At 37.8% G+C, this 21,145-nt stretch overlaps 1 protein-coding gene across 1 annotated transcript in view; it reads left to right on the top strand.

Moving 5' to 3' along the window:
- KSR2 (kinase suppressor of ras 2) overlaps positions 1-21,145 on the top strand; it is a 156,440-nt gene that overhangs the window by 74,677 nt on the left and 60,618 nt on the right. Inside the window, exon 5 of the mRNA XM_053473343.1 lies at positions 12,352-12,530. Coding sequence (XP_053329318.1) covers positions 12,352-12,530 — 179 coding nt within the window. The remainder of the gene's footprint in view (positions 1-12,351; positions 12,531-21,145) is intronic.

Genomic DNA, 21,145 nt, shown 5'->3' with positions numbered 1-21,145 from the left:
CCATAGCAAAAAGGTTATATTTGGCCCATTAGCTTCTAGCTAAAGTTCTAAAACACTGTTCCTGGATTGCCACAGACTGGCCATCTCTTTCCCATAAATTTCGCTGATCTCTAGATCAATTTACAGTCAAAATGACACTTCTTGTACTTGTAGTCAAATTTCTTTGTTCTTTGCATTTTGTTTTTCCAGCCATTATTTTATCCCTTAATGGTTTTAATCCATGGATTTACCCCTATGTCTTCCTCTAGATACCATCGTCAATGGGGTATTTTTTTATGTAGAGATGCATCAATTTATTCTGATAATATAATTATTATATATAACGGTACTTCAAGTAAAATGCCGTACCTCTGCTTATGATATAACCAGTAACAAGTACCATTCATTCTTTTAGATTCAGGCTGAATAAGCACAGTGATGCTAAGCAAGCCATTTATTCGATATTATCTCATTGCATTTCCTTCTATTCAATCACTTAGTATCTTGTATTCCAAGGGAAAAAATTGCATACGTAGAAGAGAGCTGTAGTTTCAGAGTCATGGGGTGCCACTGTAGCCCTGTCATGTTTGTGTGCCTAAGGCAGTCCCTGGGCATTTTTCACTCACCCTGCATTTATTATTTATGATAATTGATGTCACCATACCATCTGTTTTATGTAGAGAAAACGTATTTCCATTAATGAAACAATATTGCTGTCTGCAGAGCATATCACAAAATGTGACAGTGCCCTATTGTCTCAGGAGGGAGTTTGTATCATTCAGTGGGATGCCCTCTGTTATGATGACTTTGCATTTATTGCCCAGCGCTGGCATCTGGTTGCCATTAAAATTGTTCTTACTGATAAACACCATTAAAATTTTAGTTTAGCGGCAAATGGAGAATAGTGTAGGGGAAAGGAACCAAGGTTTCAACATTCTTCCAAAAATGAGATACCTGGACTTCTTTGTTTAATGAGACTTTGGAAGAACCTGCATGAGTTTTGTTTTTTTTTTTTCAAGAAAAAAGGAGAAAACATGTTGGTGAATTTAAATGGGCATTTAGTTAGGTAACAAGGGCAGAGATAAGGGGAATTTAATTACCATGGAGTAATTTATGGTGCAGAAAGAAATCAAAAGGTGAAGCCTGGATTCATTTGGGAGAGAACAGTCAGTAAGAGGAAGAACTTTGTAATGAGGGAGAAATTAAAATGCTACATAATCTCAATTATGGAATCATTAAAACAGGGTTTTCATATAACGCTTGCAGCAGGCAGTTAAACCTCAATGAAGATTAGATGTATACATGAATTAAGATAACTGGCTCTTGACTTTGCACAGGGTCTTTAAAATACAAATTACATTTTTTACATCCATATTGGTCCACGGTGAGTTTTGCTTTCTTTTTGGGGGGGGGGGGGGTTTAAGGGATGTATTCACTAAAGAGGGAGTTTTTAGGTTAGATTAAATATTTGATCTTTTTCACTAAATATGTTTTATGAAGAGTGAACCCCATGTTCTCCTAGAGAAACCACAGTCCCCCAGATCTCACTCACAGGCATACTCTGCCCAGACTTCTATGCTAAATCCTGATACCACCACCTAAAGAAAAGATGGATTCCTGCTTAGCAGTACTGTTCATTTCCCAACACTTTGATTGGACACTGATAATATTGTTTAACATGATTGAGACTGATCAGCTAATGGTATGCTGTTAAATGAGGCAAAAACTACTCTTTCTAATTCATGTTTCATAGAATTTGGATTTTGTTTGGATGTTTCAAAATGGTGGAGCAAACTTTTAGAACCTTAAAAAACATGCATGCAACTTCACAACTGGTCTAACCAAGACAGGTCTAGATCTGAATTATAATAACCATATGCCCCTTTCTAAACTACACGATTGGATTTGGGGCATTACATCACCTACAGGAACTTGGAGCAGAATAGGATATTTGCTATAAATACCTAAGTTGAATAGATGTGCTCTCAAATTTCTTGTGTTCAGTTGTGTTTAGGGCAAGTACTTTTTGCCATTTAGAAAAAAGTGGCTATATAGTGGTGAGCAAAAACATTTAATGGTAGGTAAATATAACCCACCATTCAATGCCATTGAAAGTAGAGGTAGAAGAAAGTTAAAGAGATAGTAAAGAGGCATTATGATACTCAACACAGAGCAGGACAACATTCCATACTAATCGTGCTGAAGGTACAGTAAAAGTGATAAATAGTGAATGTAAGAAAACTTGCATTTATTTATTTATTCATCACTAAGACAGCACATGATAAATACATATTAAACAGCAAATCATCAAAGCTAACATGCCAATAATGACTCTTAATATGCCTGCCGGTGGAACCATTTGTGACCTCCCTCCCTAGTAGTTATAATAAGAAAGGGAGAAGTCCAGGCTTCATTCTATTGTCTTACCTTACGCATGCATTTAATTATAGGTCCAGATGGCAGAATAATGAAAAGGTCTGGCTCCATGGAAACTGGAACAAGAAAACATTCTTAGTTATGGACTGTGATTTTATTTTTAAATCTGCTAATACTGTTTAACCGAGAGGTTTAAACATGGTTTAAAAAATAGCAATGTTTTGCCTGGTAAGTATAAGTGTAAGCAGTTTAGAATGGAAAACTATTGCATTTGGAGCTCTTGTAGAGCCAGTGAACGCAATTCTTGGCATTTTTTAATGCCTGTGTTGGATCTGGCAACGGATATCAAAATGCCTCCCATTCCGCTATATAGGTGTCAAAATCTAGAGACAATATTGGTACACAGTGATACTTTCTTATGGTACTTCTATGTGTGCTAAAGCCTCAAAAACGTTGTCTAGGGGTTACAAACGTATTGTGTGTTATGCTAAAAACACAAAGTACATTTCAGATTACAAGTTTAGTGTGTATTAGTTATAATGTTCCTTAGGTTTGTTTTGTTCAGAATGTGCATTAAACTCATTCATGAGAGACTTACTTAATTATTGGTATATTTTTAATGTTACTGCATTTACCAAGTCAACTGAAAGATTTTACCCCTTCAAACAGAAGCATGGCAGAACTTTAATAAATAACCCTCTGTTAATACCATGTTTGCAGTGTATAAGACTTTAAAAGAAATAAGATTATGACAGTACTACCAGTCGTTATTCTCACAGATTTTTCTTATTAGAAATAATGATCACATTATGATCACACTTTGTTATTAGGCAACCAGAATCACACAAAGTGTTAGTTAATGCTAAAAAATACAAGAAAAAGATAAAATCTTTGTTTGATTTTTGGCTGTTTACAGTAATAAGGGAGACATGAAAATGTCTGCAATAATTTGTCACCACCCTGCGGATATTGAAACCCGCAGCATAAGAACAAGCGGGAACTTCATAAATGTGTTTTCTTAGATGCACTGCCCTAAAAAATGATTGTCATTGGTTTACACCGTTTATATGGATTTATTAAAGTAGAAGAAATGAAAGACTAAATGTATCATTTCACCCGCTCCGCGTTTGAAGATTTTTAACAGTTGACAGTATCATTTTTATTCACTGTTGGAAAGCTATACTTTCTTGTGATCAGAATATGTACATAACAAGGTGTGTGTATATATGTATATGTGACAATATAATAACATTAAATAAGGGCTCAGCATCATTTATACAGTACAAAGAGGCCAAACAGAGATAAAAAGGCCTAAATTGGAAAGTGAGAAACTGATAGCTAAGGAGAGTAAAACGAATCACAATTTTTTTTAACTATGTTGCGCAAAGTATTCGTATATCTGGCAATACAATATGGCTGAAAATATCATACGTGCCACACAGTGTTCCCGAATAACCATTAACAAACTTTGTATCTTAGGGTTTCTCTGTAATGCTTAATAGATTGATGAATTACCTGAATATCTTAGGAATCGTGCAGCAGCATGTAAAAAAACCTCAGCAGAAGCCCCACTCGATAGAATTTGAAAAGGTTCAATGAACAGTGAAAGGATCAGGCAATTTTAGCCAAAGTAGAGCCAATTTACTTGAGGTGCAGCTGTCTCTCCAAAAATGTTATGAGCCCACCTGCAGTCCTAAAGCCTGTGAATTGGTGAATAAACCTCTATGTCTTCATCACTGTAAATGCTGTAGCTATAAGACCATTAATCATACTCTGATTTAATAGCATTCCATTTATGCCTGGCCACTAGCGTTAGGCTAGATTTCCACTTGGTTTTTTTTTGCTAAAAACGCCCATAAAAACGCCAATAGCGCCACCTGGCGTTTTTTTAGTGAAAAAACGCTGCAGCCAGATGTTAGCTGTTCTTCAATAGAAAATCGCAAAATGCCATATCCACTTGGCGTTTTTCTGTTTGGCGTTTTTTCAGTCCTCTTTGGCGTTTTTCTGCTTTTTTGGGCTCTGTGGCAGTTTTTCAAAATCGCAGCATGTTGACACTCTGGCGTTTTTTGCAAGAAATCTTGGCCTTACAAACCACAGAAAAGAGACAAAAGGGTCTACCAAGGAAATGACATCAGGAGAGGGCAGATACTTGCCATTTATCCCAATCCCTTTTAGCTGGGTGAAACTTCTAACTTGTAAAGGCTGGAAAAACTGCCTAAGGTCAAAAAAAGCAATTTCCACAGAAAGGCTAAAACGCCAGAAAAAACTCCAGAAAAAACGCCAAAACGCAGGTAAATGCAGTGGCAGTTTTCTTGGCGTTTTTCATCAAGAAAAAAACGCAGGACAAAAACCCAAGTGGAAACCTAGCCTTAAGCATGGTTTATACACTATATGGACAAAAGTATTGGGACACTGACCATTACACCAACAGGGGCTTTTATGACATAGTATTCTAGTTACAAAGTCATCATTATGTAGTTGGTCCTCCCGAGAGTGGCGGGTCTCGGTGGCAGAAGTGAGTGCAAATCCTGACACACAAGCAATTATACAGTAACACACATTGACACACAAACTCATGCTAACACCATTCACTAACACAAAACACTAAAATCATACAGTAACACACACATTTAACACCATATACTCACACACATGCTAATATCATACACGAACGTATACCCAAGCCTCGCATCTCTGGAGGTGTATGAATGGGGGCTGAAGGAGGAAGTATTGACAGCTCCAGAGACTCGAAGCTGAAGTATACTTCAGTCTCAGAGACATTGTTGAGGAATTACACCCAAAACACTCAGCCCTTAGCCCACCCCTAGTGATGATGATCTCCATCATCAATGCAGCATCTGCTTTTAGACCGTAGAAATTATGCAGGGGAAGCTTAATGACTGGGTTTTTGTGGGGAGAGGGATGCATTGCCAGTACGTAATGTGACTTGGAGAGTAAAGATAATAAATATAATAAATAAATGCAAAAAGATATACATAATAAAAAGTAATGATATTGGTAGTAGTGGCGCATGAGAGCACAGAAAGAATCCAGTCACTACAGCCATTGTGTATATTCTAGTGTACAATAATACATGTAGAATTGCTAGCAAAACACACACAGAACCACGCTTTTAAGACTTTTAAATTAGATCTGCCAAGGGGCCCTCAGCTTTATTTTATTATTTTCTTTTTTTTCTGCAAACTTGGAAGAGAGAGGATGACACATACCTCCTGTTATTCCCCTCATCTTCATGTCCATTATTTTATGTTTTTTACTTTTTGTGTTCAACTAAGCATCCCCAACTACAGGTGATTATCCAGAGGACCTTGAGGTGTATTCTGCATTCTATTAAAATAAACTGATCAATTCAGACACCAAGATTTGATGTTAAAATAGCGTTACAATTACCTAACCATTAACAAAAGTCTTATGCTAATGTACATCTTCAAGTCATTAGGACAGGTCAGTGAAATATCATAAAGATGACATATAATGTATAACAGTAAAGCATAACACTTAACCCCTCTTGCACTGAAGAGAGGGCTAAGCAAGTTGGTAAAGCAGAATTAATCATTTTCCCGGTGGCACTCAAAGGGGTTAAAAAAAAAACAAAAAAAACGAAAAAGTGCTTCTTTCTTCCATGTCCCTCAGGCAGATTTTACTGTTCTCTTCTCACTAATATATTTAGGATGTTCCTCTGAGGACTAGTTAGATGGCTGTGCAGTCAGTCGCCACGTGTGAGATAGAGAAGAATAGTCTTGTGAGTATAATAATGTGGTAGTGATGGATGGCACGTTGTATTTGGCTGCTTGGAATAGGAAATCCAGAGACATTGAATAAAATGTTTCTATTTCTTCCATACAGTGGCTGTATTTCAGACACGATGGCCATGTATCTATCCCTTCTAGGCTTTTATTTTTAGTATCTTTTTTAGAAACTCATTAATATAATCATCCTAAAGAATCATCCCGATCTGGATCAGAATCTAAAACATTAACTTGCTGCAGTAGAGTGGTTTAATGGTGAGATAATGTGAGGAATGACCTTGTAGGAATGGCAGGCAGGTTATGATATAGATATGTAAGAAGAAATCCATGTTCATAACCTAAGAGGGAAGGTAGAGGGCTGTAGCGTGTGTGTGAGTGTGCGTGCTGTTAACGTGTGTCTGTGTTATAGAAGGTATGTATGGAGTATTTGCTGTTGGCATGCGTATGGGCAGGTGTAAGTATGTGATGTTAACCTGAGTGTGCATGTTTGTCAGCACATGTTGTCAAGGGTAAGCCAATGGTTAGTGGTGTGAGGGAGAAGATAGCTATAGTATGTGTATATGTGTAAATGTATGGTGTTAACATGAGTTGGTGTTCGAGTAAGTTTATGTGTTATCATGTGCTTGTGTATTAGTTATGGGGTGGGGGCACAAAAGAAATATTACACCCAGACACCACTAGCCCTAGGCTCAACATTAGATGCACTTATCTACAGCAATGGTGACGATGATGTCCTCCCCTCCCTAAAAACAGTAGTAGCAATAAGCATTTTCTAACATCTGATTCACTGAAAAAAGTTTACCATAGCACCTTTTAGGATGTTCATGCTACATTACAATATCAGCCTTGTATAAAGACGATCTGTATTCACCACAGCTGGTGACTCTGATGTGTGATAATCTGTCTACATTAAGATTCTATCTGCACATAGTCAACTGGTAAAACGTACTACCCTATATTTATTATCAGTCAAGATAATGCCTCCCCAGAGACCTGAACATTCTATATGTAATAAAAGAGATAACCTTGGTTGCCCCTCGTATTTACACTATACAGGGTTTATGATGTGGGCTGTTTCTGCTTAAAATCTGTCATCTAAATTATAGGAACTTGAGAATCAATTTAATTTAGAACAATAATGCAAAGTGATGATTACAGCTGCACTGGCGCACTCAACCATGTTAGATTTTCACACATTTTTTTTTTTTAATATGCCTCATGATTTGAAATATTTTTAATAGGTTAACAGCTGCACAAAGCTTATAATTCATCTAGAGTATTGTTATAAATATTCCAAGGGTAATATACTTGCCCTAATATCAACAGTCATAAAAATGTTTTGAAAAAATATCTTTTTCTACCGTACAGTTTTTTTTGTACATTATTTGTACCATATATTTTTTTTAAATATTAGTAATGCTATTATTAGAGAGCTATGTGGACTATATGACCTAAAATGAAAATCCTTAATTTAAAGAAACAGTCATCTTTTTTTTTACACATCCATTCATTCAATATATTTCTGCTGTTTGGTCACCAGCAGTGCCACCATCAGACATTTTGGAGCCCAATAAAAAACAGGGCATGTACCGCTCTGTGATCCCAATGGGCCCCAAAGTTCAAGAAGGGGTCATCTGGGCCCCAAAGCCTGCAAAGGCCCAGTCCTAAAAAATGGGTCATGAGGGCCTGTGAAGTGGCAGATTAGGGCTGCCAGGCTTCCCTCATTGCCTGGGTCCAAAACAGAGGTACTGGTTGTGGCCATATCTGTGAACTCTCCAGCTAGAAGCTTCTCCAGTTCTCTGGGTCAACACCCGAATGGGGGTGTTTCCCCTGATGTCAGTGGGCGTTCCCAACAACATCATTGGGCAGTCCTGGCCGCGTCCTGCAAGGGTTGGCTTCAGTTATCCAGGGCCCCCTGGTGGTGGCCCTGGTCACCAGTGTGCATGTAAGCAACATTCATCTTCATATATTAGCAAAGTATAACATTGCTTATTTACAAAATTTCTCATAAACAAGGTCTGCTGTGCAGTCCATAGATAAGACTGAAAATAGTATTACAATATAAAATGTATGACAGTTACTAATTCCTTTTCCGTAAAACTTACATTAAGTGGCCTTAATGTAGCCTTACAGTGAAATATATATTAATGTGATATTTGATATGTATGTTTGCAACCTCCTGGTTTAATGAATGTAAGGGTATCTACAAACGTGATAGCTAAAAAGCTATGCTTTTTTCCCCTCTGATTTCGTTTAGTGTTGTAGATTTAATGGGAATTGATATATTTTACTGTATTTGACAACAATCCACACATTATTTCTTACTTTGCATTTACCAGCATGTTAAGCTTGGAAGGTTCCTATGTAACCGTGCCTTGGGGTATGTAGACGGTAAATAAAGATCCGTAATGATTTTAATTAGTGGGGGAAATATTTGCAATACAGTTTTGCAGGTTATAACCTGAATGGACAGGTGGATTTCGAGTTCTCTGAAACCTGCTGTGATTTACAGGTAAGTGACGTCATATGGTTCAAAGCTAAGGCAAGAAAGATATTAAAACAGAATAACTGATAATGGGGTAAGTATTGCCATGAGCTCTTAAAATCTAGTGGCTCATTTATACATTTCCTGCACTAATTCATTCCACATCATTTTATTTTTGCAATAAAATTATTATTATTGCAATTATTTTATTTTCTTAAAAAAAAATGAAAGAAATAAAGTATCTGTCCAGAATCAGCCACCGTTTTAAATAATGAATGTTGTCATTAACCCTGTTTGAGTAGGAAATTGTCATTTTGTGTAAATATTTTTGGTCTTTAACTTGATTTATGGGTGCAGAGAAAAGCGATTAGGGAATATGATCTGAGTCCTGCAGGAAACAGGCAGTGTGTGCAAATGTGCTAGGGTCGGAAGACCAGGGTAGCTTCTTATAGAAATTTGGAATCAGTTCAAGTATCGGTTTATTGCTCTTCTCTTTTGATCTATCACAGTGTTACTAACAGATAGGCCTATTTTCAATGTGATATATAACACGATATAGCACACTGATGGACAACTTAATCTGTTCCTGAAAAACCTTTGTCAAGATTACCTAGAAGGGCAACCTCTTCAATAATTTGTGATAGAATGCTTATTGTTTAAACGTTACAGGAGCAATAGAAACCTATTTCCTATTATAGGCCACAGAGCATGCTGGGAATTAAAGTGCCACTCAAACAGACAGTTGCTTGTCAAAAGGTACAGCTCTCAGCTGCCATGTCAGGTTAAATATTGTTGTGCCAACAGGGCATGGCTACCTGACACGTGCCTACAACAAAATCCTGAAACATTACAGTGTTAAAAGGAAACTAACATGTTTAATTAAAACATGAAACCTGTGGTTTTTTTTAAATACATGCATATATTTCCCATATATGTCAGTATGACTTCATGTTCTCAATGACTCAGAAGAGTGACATAATATAGTTTCCATCATTAAAATAGTATAATAGACTTGGTCATTCTAGATCTGGTTAGCTTGGACATTATATGCATAGTGGGGACTGTTACAGGAAGAAAAACCCAGGTGAGCGTATCAGCAAGTGTCGTCTTCACATTTTCATTATACCCGTGGTGTAAAATGTCTGTTGTATTCATCTAGAGGTTGGTTTCTTCAGTAGGTTCCTTCAGTGTGTTTCTAATAAATCAGCAAAAGCGAATACAGTACTTGTGACTTCATAAAGCTTAAACGCTTCATTCTGGATTTTAAACCATAAACACCTGAATTTGATTTCAACCTAAAAAAAAAAAAAAAAAAAGACCAGGGTGGCTTTCATATGTATGTGTCAAATATAATATTAAATGTTGTTACTAAATATATTGTATACAAATGTATACATTTGTATAAAATGACCTATATTATGTTTTTGTTACATTATTGAGTGAGTGATCAATGAAGTCACCTCCCTACTTCTGTTGACACGTTACAAACGCCAGCTGTAAAGCAAAGTTTCACCCCAATGGTTATCCACTTTTAAACTTGCTGTGTTTGTGTTGACTGATAAAATTAAATATAAATGCACATAAAAGCCAGCTCTACTGGGGAGGAATCCATTTACTAAGGAAGTTTTAATTATACAGAAATTAATTATGAGGTTACTGCCTAAATTCAGCAAGAGGTGCAGGGTTTTAAGAGGTCCCCAAGGCCATCACTCTGTTACACAGGGTTAGACAAACAACCAGACAGTGGGCAACATTGGTTCTGGCAATTAAGTATAATGAGCATCTGGTCAGAGGCAGATGAAGACTATTAAAAGTTTTGCAATTTGCAACTTTAATGTTCGCATAATGATATACTAAAAAATGGATACTTCAAAGTTTCATATTTCCATACTTAAGAATATAGAAAATGTTAGCTCATATGCAGTAGGTACCCTTCCTCACTAGCCCAGTAAGGGTTCTTAATGGTACAGGGGGCTGCAAGGCTTTCAGTGGTGGTCCTAAATGGGGCTCTTTTACCAATTACTTTGTTGATGATTCACTTTGGCCAAATGGTTTGTAGCGTTTATTTATACTCAGTTCCTACAAAGCCGACCTTATTTCCAAGAATTCACCCGAAAGATGTTTAAAGTGCCACTTAACTCAGTATTCTGTATTGTTACACAATAGCTCTGTGTCACTTTGTTTCTTTTATGTGGTTTCTAGTCATTCCCTTTCACAAATGTTATGTCCATACATAGAAATACTGCAATAACTTCAGGTGGAGTAATACATTGTTGAAACCCATGCAATTATAGGAGGATCTGTAACTAGGGTACTGGGAGCCACATATTAATAAACTAGATACTAAAGCCTGCGGTACCGGGAAGACAGTTGATAATTCTTACAGATCAAAAAATCTTTGGGGTATAAACTGTTTTATTTGAGGGTACCAAACAAGTGAGAGTTTGAAAAATGTTCAGCTTGACTGCCTTTTCATCTGACATCTAATCATGTGACCATGCTGCTTTCTCACCAATGTTCCATCTAATTTTTCTTAGTTGGCGTGCGCAGAAAATTTCTCTTGTGCAAAAAGTTTCACAGAGCAAAAATTTTGTGCGCACAATATCCGCGCCACATAAAGTTTCCAAAAAAATATAATTTTTTTCTTTTTTTGGGAAAAACTGTTGTGCGCTTTGGACATGTGCGCTCTCTAAAAAAGCTATGTGCGCGCGCACAAGCGCACGGCTTAGAGGGAACACTGTTTCTCACCCCTATGAATTAAGAATTTTAGACTGACCAAGGGGGCAATATTGGCCTTCTCCCCCGCCTCCTCGAGCCAGCCCACACCCGACTTACATTTGATTAAATACCCCACATTATCTTGGACTAGTTTGGTTATATCATTTTCTTAAATTTCATTGTATTCTTTTCTCCAAAGGTTCACTTACAAAAGAACATAGAGACTTCTAATAACCGTTTTACTTTCTATGGCAAGAACCTATCAGTGCCTGCTTTTGTGCCAAGTAACAATTCTTTTCCCCAGTATAAAATGAAAATGATGCAAAATTTTACCTGATCTGATAGTTATATCTAGGGAGAGTATGGGCATTTAACAGTACTGGAAATGTTTTTTGTAATACTGTATTTAGTGTTAAATTCAGTGGTTTGAACAGAACCCTCAATGACATATATTATTATATAACCTGTTTGAATAATCTGAAAAAAGAACATCCTATTGCAGTAAATGTTGCATTTAATTTGTGGCAGTCCTTTATCGAAATATCATTCCTAAGCCCACATAAAGTTTCACAAGGTTCAGATGTTAACTTTTTATTTTTCACAGAATTATTGCTTTGGCAGATACTTTGCTTTTTTTTTTTTTTTTTACTTTTATTTGCGTATTAATGAAGAAAGGTCAGACTTAACTTTACTTCAAATTGTTTCCTGCTGATCTGAGTTCTATTGAGCAACTGGAAAAGTCTGTGTTTCTTTGTGCACCCCTGCCAAGGTATCATCAGATATGGATACTCTAAAGTCCAATAGCTGGGCTGCTTTGACGGTTGGATGGGGAAGCAATGGCTTCAACAAGCTGGCACCAGGGGTTGGTGTAAATATTGCAAGCTAGTAATAGGTTATCTGCACACTGTCTCAATCCTACCTCTTTTGTCACTAATTTTGGCATTTTTTTCTCTCCTTTTCACCATAACTTCATCAGACCTTTCTCCAACAACTTATACTTATTCTTTTTTTATTTTCTAACAGAACAAAGAAAAAGAACAAGCCTCTCAACCTCAAGATTCACAACAGTGTGGGCAGCTGTGAGAATATTCCATCGCAAAGATCCCCGCTTCTTTCTGAACGTTCCTTACGTTCATTCTTTGTGGGCTACCCATCTTTTCTTCCATCCACTCCTCCTGTGCATACTGAACCCTCTTCTGCTAGTAAGTCTGACTTCGGGGAATTGAAAAAGAGATAAGGAACTCTATGGGGTTTATTTACTGAAGGGAAAGATTGCAGGAGAGTGATTTTAACCTTTTCATTCATTATGAAAGGCCAACACTAGCAGGTTGGAAGAGTGAAGGGCTGCTCTGGCTCTGTAAAATGCATAACTTAATGTATAAGGAGACTTAGAAGAAATCTCACTGATTTAACCATATGTTATATAAAGGACCAGCCATGCTCTTCCTGTAGCAGAAGCTAACTAGAGTTGGCTGTTCATAATGTTATGAAGTCAAGGAGCTGAAAAACAACTCTCCTGAAAACTTTCTTGTTAGTGAAAACTCTCAAAGTGCGTAGAAATGCGTAGTTTAATATCACTTTAGCCACCTATTAGTTAGCATTGACCACCAGCTGTAATATAATGGCATGCTACAAAGAAGCATGTCATTTGTGTTAACTAATTCACTCTCTGGAGTAACCGATCATGCTTAGTATTAGTTTTTAAATTTGTTGCTTAGTTTATTGGTGCCGTTCTGCTCCCTCCAGCTTCCAACCAACGTAGTAAATTACATAAATGTAACACTTTTGTAAGTAAATATAGCATTAGAAACAGCATCCCTTGCAGAAATATTTTCCCAACTGAGTAAAATTTAGCTTCATTCATATTTTGTGCTGGGAACAATGTATTGCCATATAACAAAAAAACAGGCCCCGATTGTTGCCGTAATATTTAATTTGAGCCAAAAAACATGGGGCAACACTGAAAAACATGAAAAGTTTTATAAGCTTTCAAAACCTCGTATAGCTCTTCTTTATATGGGAAGCCAAACAAGGGTCTGACCATTGAGTTTCCTACTTGGTCATCCAGTGCTCACAACTGCATTATCTATGATGCCTGGTGCGCCTACGTCATTATGGTACTGTAAGTCTATTTCTGCTTATTCTCCATCCATTCCATCCCCATATAAGCCTATTAAATGTTTGAACGCTGTCTTAATTATGTGCCAAAGAAGCCTGTGTTTTGTATAGCCTGGAATGCTAATCTGTGCTTTTAAATGTCCCTCTTTCATGTCAGATCCAATAAGGCGCATTCGGTTAAATGTTTGTTTAAGAAGTTTTATTAAGGGTCACAATTGCATTACCACTCAGTGTTGACATTGGCTTAGTGACGTTGAGGTGGGAGATGAACAAATGTGTTATTAAGGAAGGGATACCTTTTCCGAATACAAAATCCGAATGCTATTCTGAATATGTTACAGACTCACGTAACACACTTGTTATTTTTCCATGCAAAAATGTTAGTCATGTTTCTCTAGAGAAGCAAAAAAGACAATAAATGGAAAAGACTAGAAAAGTCAAAACAAACCCCAGAACATTTTGGCTTAACTATATAGATGTTTCTTCTCTGTGTAATTAGTGAAATGTTTGTAAGAATGCTCCTTTGTTCTGGCTACACCTGCTCTTTTTATCTTTTCAAGATTCACCATATTATTTTCTGTGCAACAGACCAACAGGGTGTGAAGGTGATTTTTAGACGTTTGTGTAGTTAAGAGACTGTTACAATATATATATGGGTTATATTTAGGATGATTATATAATGCAGCAGATTTACTTGCTTTCCCAGCTTCATCAATCCAGATCTGCATAGTTGTCATAGGTTTTATTAACCTCCACCCAGTTAATACATTTAGTGTATGTTAGTATTTGTTAATAGACTAGGATTGCCACATGTCCACAGTCTCAGAATAAAGATGTAAGTCACAGGTCCTAGATTTACCTTCTTCTATGTCCCATGAAACACTTAGTTGGTGGCCATGTCTGCATTCTACCAGTGAGACTATGAAGCCTTTCTCTCTTCTCTCCCTTTCTTCTTTTCTCACTTCTGTCTCTTCTTTCTCTTGTCTTTCCTTTCTGTATCCTATCCTTTCTCTCATCTCTCTTCTATTTCCTCTCCTTTCTCTCTTTTCTCTCCCCTCTCATCACTCTCTGGTCTCTCCTGTCCTTTCTCTCATTGTAGGTGCTATCTATAAAACCATGCCCATAGCCACACCCTCAGATACTCTTAAAGAGTGTTCAGGAGAAAGCACGGCAAAAGGTGGCAGCACACTGTGATGTCTCTGCAGTTTGTTGGAACAATAATACACAGGGCCGGCCCTATAATGGGGCAGACTGGGGCAATTGCCCCAGGCGGCACTTTAGAAGGGGCGGCACTTTGCCGCCCCAAGCGCTTTTTTTTTTTTTTTTTTTTTTTAAGCGGAGGTGAGAGAGAGGGGCACCGAGTGGTTTTCGCTTACCCGCTCGGCGCCCCTCTCTCTCTCTCCTCTGCGGCGAGTCTCCCTGTTCGGTCCCGGTGCCGGCTTGTAATGCAGAGCGCCGGAAGTGACGTCAATTTCCGGCGCTCAGCATTACAAGCCGGCACCGTGGCAGAGCAGGGAGACTCGCCGCAGGACTGTTTAAAGGTAAGTACCGGGGGGGCTAGATAATGGCGTCGGCGAAGTTTAAAATGCCGCCCCCCCGGCGTCGGCGGGGGGGGGGGGCGGCATTTTAAACTTCGCCCCAGGCGGCGTTAAGTCTTCGGCCGGCCCTGATAATACATCCATGGCTACACAAGACAAATGTAATTTTTTACAACAATATATCAAATATACTATGGTTATACTATATACTGAAAATGTGAATATCCAAGTGTTCTGAGTATGGTAAGATCAGAACTCCGGAGTAGTGAATCTTTGGGATGAACATATTGGGAGGTGTTTTATTAGTAAAAAGAGGATTTCATCATTCTATCAGTACATCGTTATTAGTTTAGCTATGTATTGCCATTCAGATAAGATAGTGTTAGTAGTAGTAAGGCACACAAATGGGAACACATCCAGTAGAGATAGGATGTTGTGGCCTTTTGTCCTTATAACTCTTATTCTCTTCAGTCAATGATTATCTGAGGGGAGAAGAATTCCACAAAAGCAGTTAGGGTTGTATTTGTAAATAGTTGTGTGTATATCGCTTGGAAGATAGACTAGCGAAGGGAGATGTGATAGAAACATTTAAATACTTAGTGATTTAACAAAGTAAAGGAGGAACGTCTTAGTTCAAAGGAGGAGAAATGTTAGAAGAAGAAGTCAGAAATGGTCAGAGGTTTAGATTTAAGGAAGCGTGGTAGATGGAACAGACTCATAAGAAGTGATAGTAAGTAATATATTGAGAGAATGTATGCATTCCCGGCATACAGCTATCCTTAATCTAAGACTGATTAAGAGTCTTCACATCAGGGAAAATGGGCAGACTAGATAGGCTAATTGGTTGTTATCTGCTGTGAAATTCAATGTTTTTTATGTTTTTTATGTTTCTTATTTAGGACTGTAGCTAGGATGGTTTGGCCATGGAGTTTTTGCCATGTATGCTACAACTTAAATTTTTTAGTAGCACAGGTTACCATGGTAGTAAGAAGTCAACTTACACAGGATCTTTAGGCAGAGATCGGATTTGGTACAGTGGGACACTTGCATCCGGGTTGCAGTTCACACTTGTAGCTTATAAATGAATGGATCTGCAAACTGCCTGCTTTTTTGAATTAACTCGACTCTCTTTCATTCAAGTATATGCAATTTGTGTGTGATTTCTTTTTGCAAATTTGAGTTGGTTGTAGTGAATTTGTGAGTTCAACATGCAAGTTTACTGCTGCAAACTTGTATTTTCAGCCAAGTCCCATACACTAGTGAATAGGCCACACTGCCAATTAGAAAAACATGCTAAATCTTTATCTTGAATATTTAAATTCCTCTATTTAATGTTTTTATACTTTTTTTATAACAATGTAAACCAATTTAATTCAAACATTGGTAGATTTTCTCCACAGAGAAGTCTACCTAACATAGTCTACAAATGGAAACCCATTTAATGCATGTAGTAACAAAAGTGATATAATTCTGGAAAGCACTTCAATAATGACCTTATATATAAAGTTTTCAATTTGTCTATTGATTTTGCACCTGCACAATGTCTGAAAGGAGCCCTCTGGGATATTTTAAATAAGGTGATTGTGGGAAGTTTGGAGAATTAAATACCTATTACATCTGCCAGTGGAAGACTTTCATGTGCTGCCATTTTCATAGTGAGGTTGGAATGTTGGCACCACACAACTACGTGTTTTGACTACCTAGGTTGTTAAGTGCAGCCTCAACTCCCATCTTACAAACAACCTACAAAGTGATCAGATAAATGGTAAAGTATTAGCCGTACGTTTTAGATATAATGTCAGGACTCGGGTGATCAGGTCGGGTAGGAGCCCATGTGCAGGGGATACTTAGGGGGTCGGTGCATGATTATGCAAACAAAGACACCACAAGCAGAAATCCAGGTAATACAGTGTATTTTATGTATATAACAGGACCAGCAAATAAGGGTAATACAGTCTAAGCAAGAAACCGGACGTATGGCAAAATAAAATACCCGTAATAAGTCTTTTGGCAGGGAGCCCGCTTGGAAGGGCATGAAAGATAGAGAGTCCGCATGGAAGGGCACAAAAGGCAGAGAGCCCGCTGTGAAGGGCACAAAAGGGAGAGAGCCCGCTTGGAAGGGCACAAAAGGCAGAGAGCCCGCTTGGAAGGGCACGAAAGGCAGAGAGCCCGCTTGGAAGGGCGCGAAAGGCAGAGACCCCGCTTGGAAGGGCACGAAAGGCACACAGCCCGCTTGGAAGGGCACGAAAGGCACACAGCCCGCTTGGAAGGGCGCGAAAGGCAGAGACCCCGCTTGGAAGGGCTGGAAAGGCACACAGCCCGCTTGGAAGGACACAAAGCAGGGAATCCACTTGGAAGGACACAAAGCAAGGAATCCGCTTGGAAGGACACAAAGCAAGGAATCCGCTTGGAAGGACACAAAGCAAGGAATCCGCTTGGAAGGACACAAAGCAAGGAATCCGCTTGGAAGGACACAAAGCAGGGAATCCACTTGGAAGGACACAAAGCAAGGAATCCACTTGGAAGGACACAAAGCAGGGAACCAGGAACAGTACAGGTGCAGAGCCACAGCAGAAAGGTCTATAGACTTCAATACAAAGGCCCTGACTGAAGGGCAGGGCAGGTTCATAAAGCCAGGGTACTCCAGGTAAGAAGGCCCAGCTGCATGTATTGACTAGGGCTCAACCCAGGTAACAAGGCACACCTTGTAATTGAGTTCTGAGTGCTCCAGAGGGCGGAGGGTGGCCACTAGTGGTAGCAGATTTCTATATCACAGGTATGAAAAAGCCATGGTTCAGGCAGCGAAAAAGTGGTTCCTGACATATAATTTAAATGAATGGCTTCCAAAAAACAACTGAATTATTATTCATTAAGCTATATTCAGGCATGTTTGAAGAAATCCATGGTTGTTGTGATCCAAAGTTGAGGTTTAGTCCAGAGTTGAAATTTAGAATGTTCTTTAAATGATAAAATTAAGTTCAAAATTATTGTTGCTTAGAGGGCTGATTTTCTGGCACACATTTGACAATATGACTCTAATATGACTTTGATTGCTCCTGAACACGTGTAAATATGTCCAAGATTGGGAAATAGTGAAGATTGGTTACATTCCAATTCTTATTACTAGAAAGTAGAAGCATTAACCTTTACACATCTGAATACATTTGAATACCTTAAATAGTCAGGGTCTCACTATACTGCTCAGGAGAATTACTGAAGTACTGAAACATCCACGAGGAGTAGTACAACTGAGCACTAGTATGTGGGTGATATGGCTGTGTATATATATATATATATATATATATATATATATATATATATATATATATATATATATACATACATATATATATATACATACATATATATATATATGATATATATGATATATATATATATATGATATATATATATATCATATATATATATATATATGATATATATATATATATATATATATATATAATCACACATATTACAGTATTTGAGTAACATAGAAAATGTTTTCCTTGCTTAACAGATTGCAATCTTGGTGTTCACCCATGTTCGTAGCTGGTAATTAGCTTGCTATGGTGATGGATGGACATATATTTACATGTACACATAGCTGCAGAAAGGATCAGTCCCAGACCCTGTGGCACTGCCAGACCAAATATCCATCAGCAATTTAATATAATCAGCATCACTGTCGTCACTTATGTCACAAGGGGGATCTTTTTGCAGCTGCTCATGTTGGGGGGGAGGTCAGCATGTTCTGTTTAGGGAATGAGTAATACAAGCCAAATAAAATACAGGAAAATACAGAATAATTACAGGAAACATCTCCATATTTAAACATGTATCTAACTCCTCTGGACTCCTCTGCCAGAGGGAACTGGGTGAGATTATTATGTAGTATTAGTTACAACTGGTTTAGCACATGCTATAGTAAATCATGTATTCCCTCAATTTAAATCAAAGTTAACAAAGGCTTTGATGCTTCTTTTTCAGTAATGAGTTGGCTTGAGATTTTTAATTTCTCGGTTTTCACCAACCTTTTCAGAAACCATACTTTAAAGCGATCGCATAACTCCAGTGCAAATTGTATTTGAATTATTGCTCAACTCAACTCAAGCCCGAGCTTTGCTTCAGTGGAAAATCAGCTGTGCTATACCAACATATTCTCGTGGCCACTAATAAAACTAAAATTTTGAGTTTACTGAATCGATTTAAATATGAATCGTTGCCATGACAATTTAATTAACCTTTGATTTGTTATCTTATAAAAAAATGTATAAGTAATAAAATGCCATGCACCACAGAGCAGTCTTTTGGTGTCATCCTGATCACCTTCTGTGTTTGCAGCCCCTCAAGGTCCTATTCATTCTGTGTATCAGGGCTCCTTTCCACATCATGTATGGCATGCTATGCAAACAGTAGCCACAGTTCATGGTCACCATAGTACCTCACAGGGTCCAGAGTAAAGCATTTTTTTGGCTACAGTGCTGAGACGCTTGTCTACAAAGCAATTAAGTAAACATAAGTAGACATTAATATGGATGTGTTCACGTCATAGACAGGGGACTGTAACCTCTTTGTTCATTATCAGTTTACAAATGGAAATATTTGAAAATTCTAATTTTCTAAATATGTTTTAGTTTTTCTGTTAAAAGAATGGAGCCACGCCATACATTTCCCTATACTTTGCTCTGTCCCAAATTAAAACCTCAGACAAGGAACTGTCAGTGTTCAAGTCAATGAGAGTGTATCTGCTTTACAAACGCAAAGCCTATTATGTGAGGATTTATAATTTGATGAATCTAAACTGAGCTCAGCTGAAGTTATTTATATATATTAATTTCTAATATTGACAGGAATTACAATTTGAATTCACTTTTGAAGTTCTCTGCCGTGTTAATTGTTCCAAATTCAGTAAACCGATGGGGATCTGTAGAGAAATCAACAGTTCTGGAATAAATACTGAATTTTAAAGGTTAGATTTGCAAAGTTTTAATGGAAATAGGTGAATTTGTCTGGGTAGTTACATGGTTTGTACCCAAGCGCAAAATCAGCCCAGTGCTCTAGAAAGCCAAAACCCTCCTTCCTATACCATGACTTTAGCCACGCATTTACCTCCCTGATCTCCCGCTGCCTTTTTACTGTTGCGTGTGGCACAGGTAAAATTTCTGAAAATACTACCTTGGAGTTCCTTTTCTTTAGTTTATTTCCTAATTCTCTCAAATCATTCATCAACCCCACTCATACTAGAGGGGCTGTTCCCTCGGCTGTTAGAAGGAACAGCTTCCTCCAGTATAGCTACTCCTGAGCTGATGCACCCAACATCTTCACTCAAGCGGGCAAATCTGTTAGGCTGCACAAGGTCAGGACTAGCTAAACCTTTCCTCTTTCCTCCCCCTCTACCACCACGTGTAACTGTGACCCAGCTACATGCCTGTTCCCCAGCCGACTTATCTCCTCCCTCTTCACTACCTGCACCCACTAAACTCTGCTCAGTGAGCAGCAGACTCCTTTCAAGATCGTCTCTCTCTCTCAAAGTTGCAATTTGCTTCTCCAGATCTCTCATATGAGCTTCCAGAGAAACCACTTGCTCACACCTGCCACAGATGTATGGACCCTGGACAGATTCATCCAGGCATGCATACATGAAGCAAGATGTGCATTGAGTCAGATCATCAATCTTGCTAACTCCCATAACCATACTCACAATCAAGTATAAGAAAAAAAAATGAGAATCTACAAAATAACAGTTAAACAAGAACACCCGTCAAAAAAAAACAGTTAAAAGTACAGAACTATAGTTGCTAGTATTTTACTTGTAGTGGTGGGGGGTAATATGTGTTGCCCAATAATGGTACTTATAAAGTTACTATGATATAAATTCAATTGACCATTGCAAGGTTCTTAAATAAAATTTCATTAAATTTCATAAATTTCCTTAAAATAACATAAGCCCCAAGTACAACTGCCCAAAACATGTGGCAAGATTATGATTTGTTTTAGAGCAGTAAGGATACATCTTGCAAAACCTGTTTGTTACAAAAATACACAAAACATTTTTTTTCGCTTACCCGCAACTACACTTATACATTAAAATCGTAATCAGTTATACATAATATTGGAGAATAACACTGAGCTAGTCTGTGAAAAAGTAATATAGTAAA

The sequence above is a fragment of the Spea bombifrons genome, chromosome 1 (assembly GCF_027358695.1).
Source record: "Spea bombifrons isolate aSpeBom1 chromosome 1, aSpeBom1.2.pri, whole genome shotgun sequence".
Taxonomy (NCBI): Eukaryota; Metazoa; Chordata; class Amphibia; order Anura; family Pelobatidae; genus Spea; species Spea bombifrons.
The sequence above is the reverse complement of the archived record's forward strand: the minus strand, read 5'-3'. Positions and strand labels throughout refer to the sequence as shown.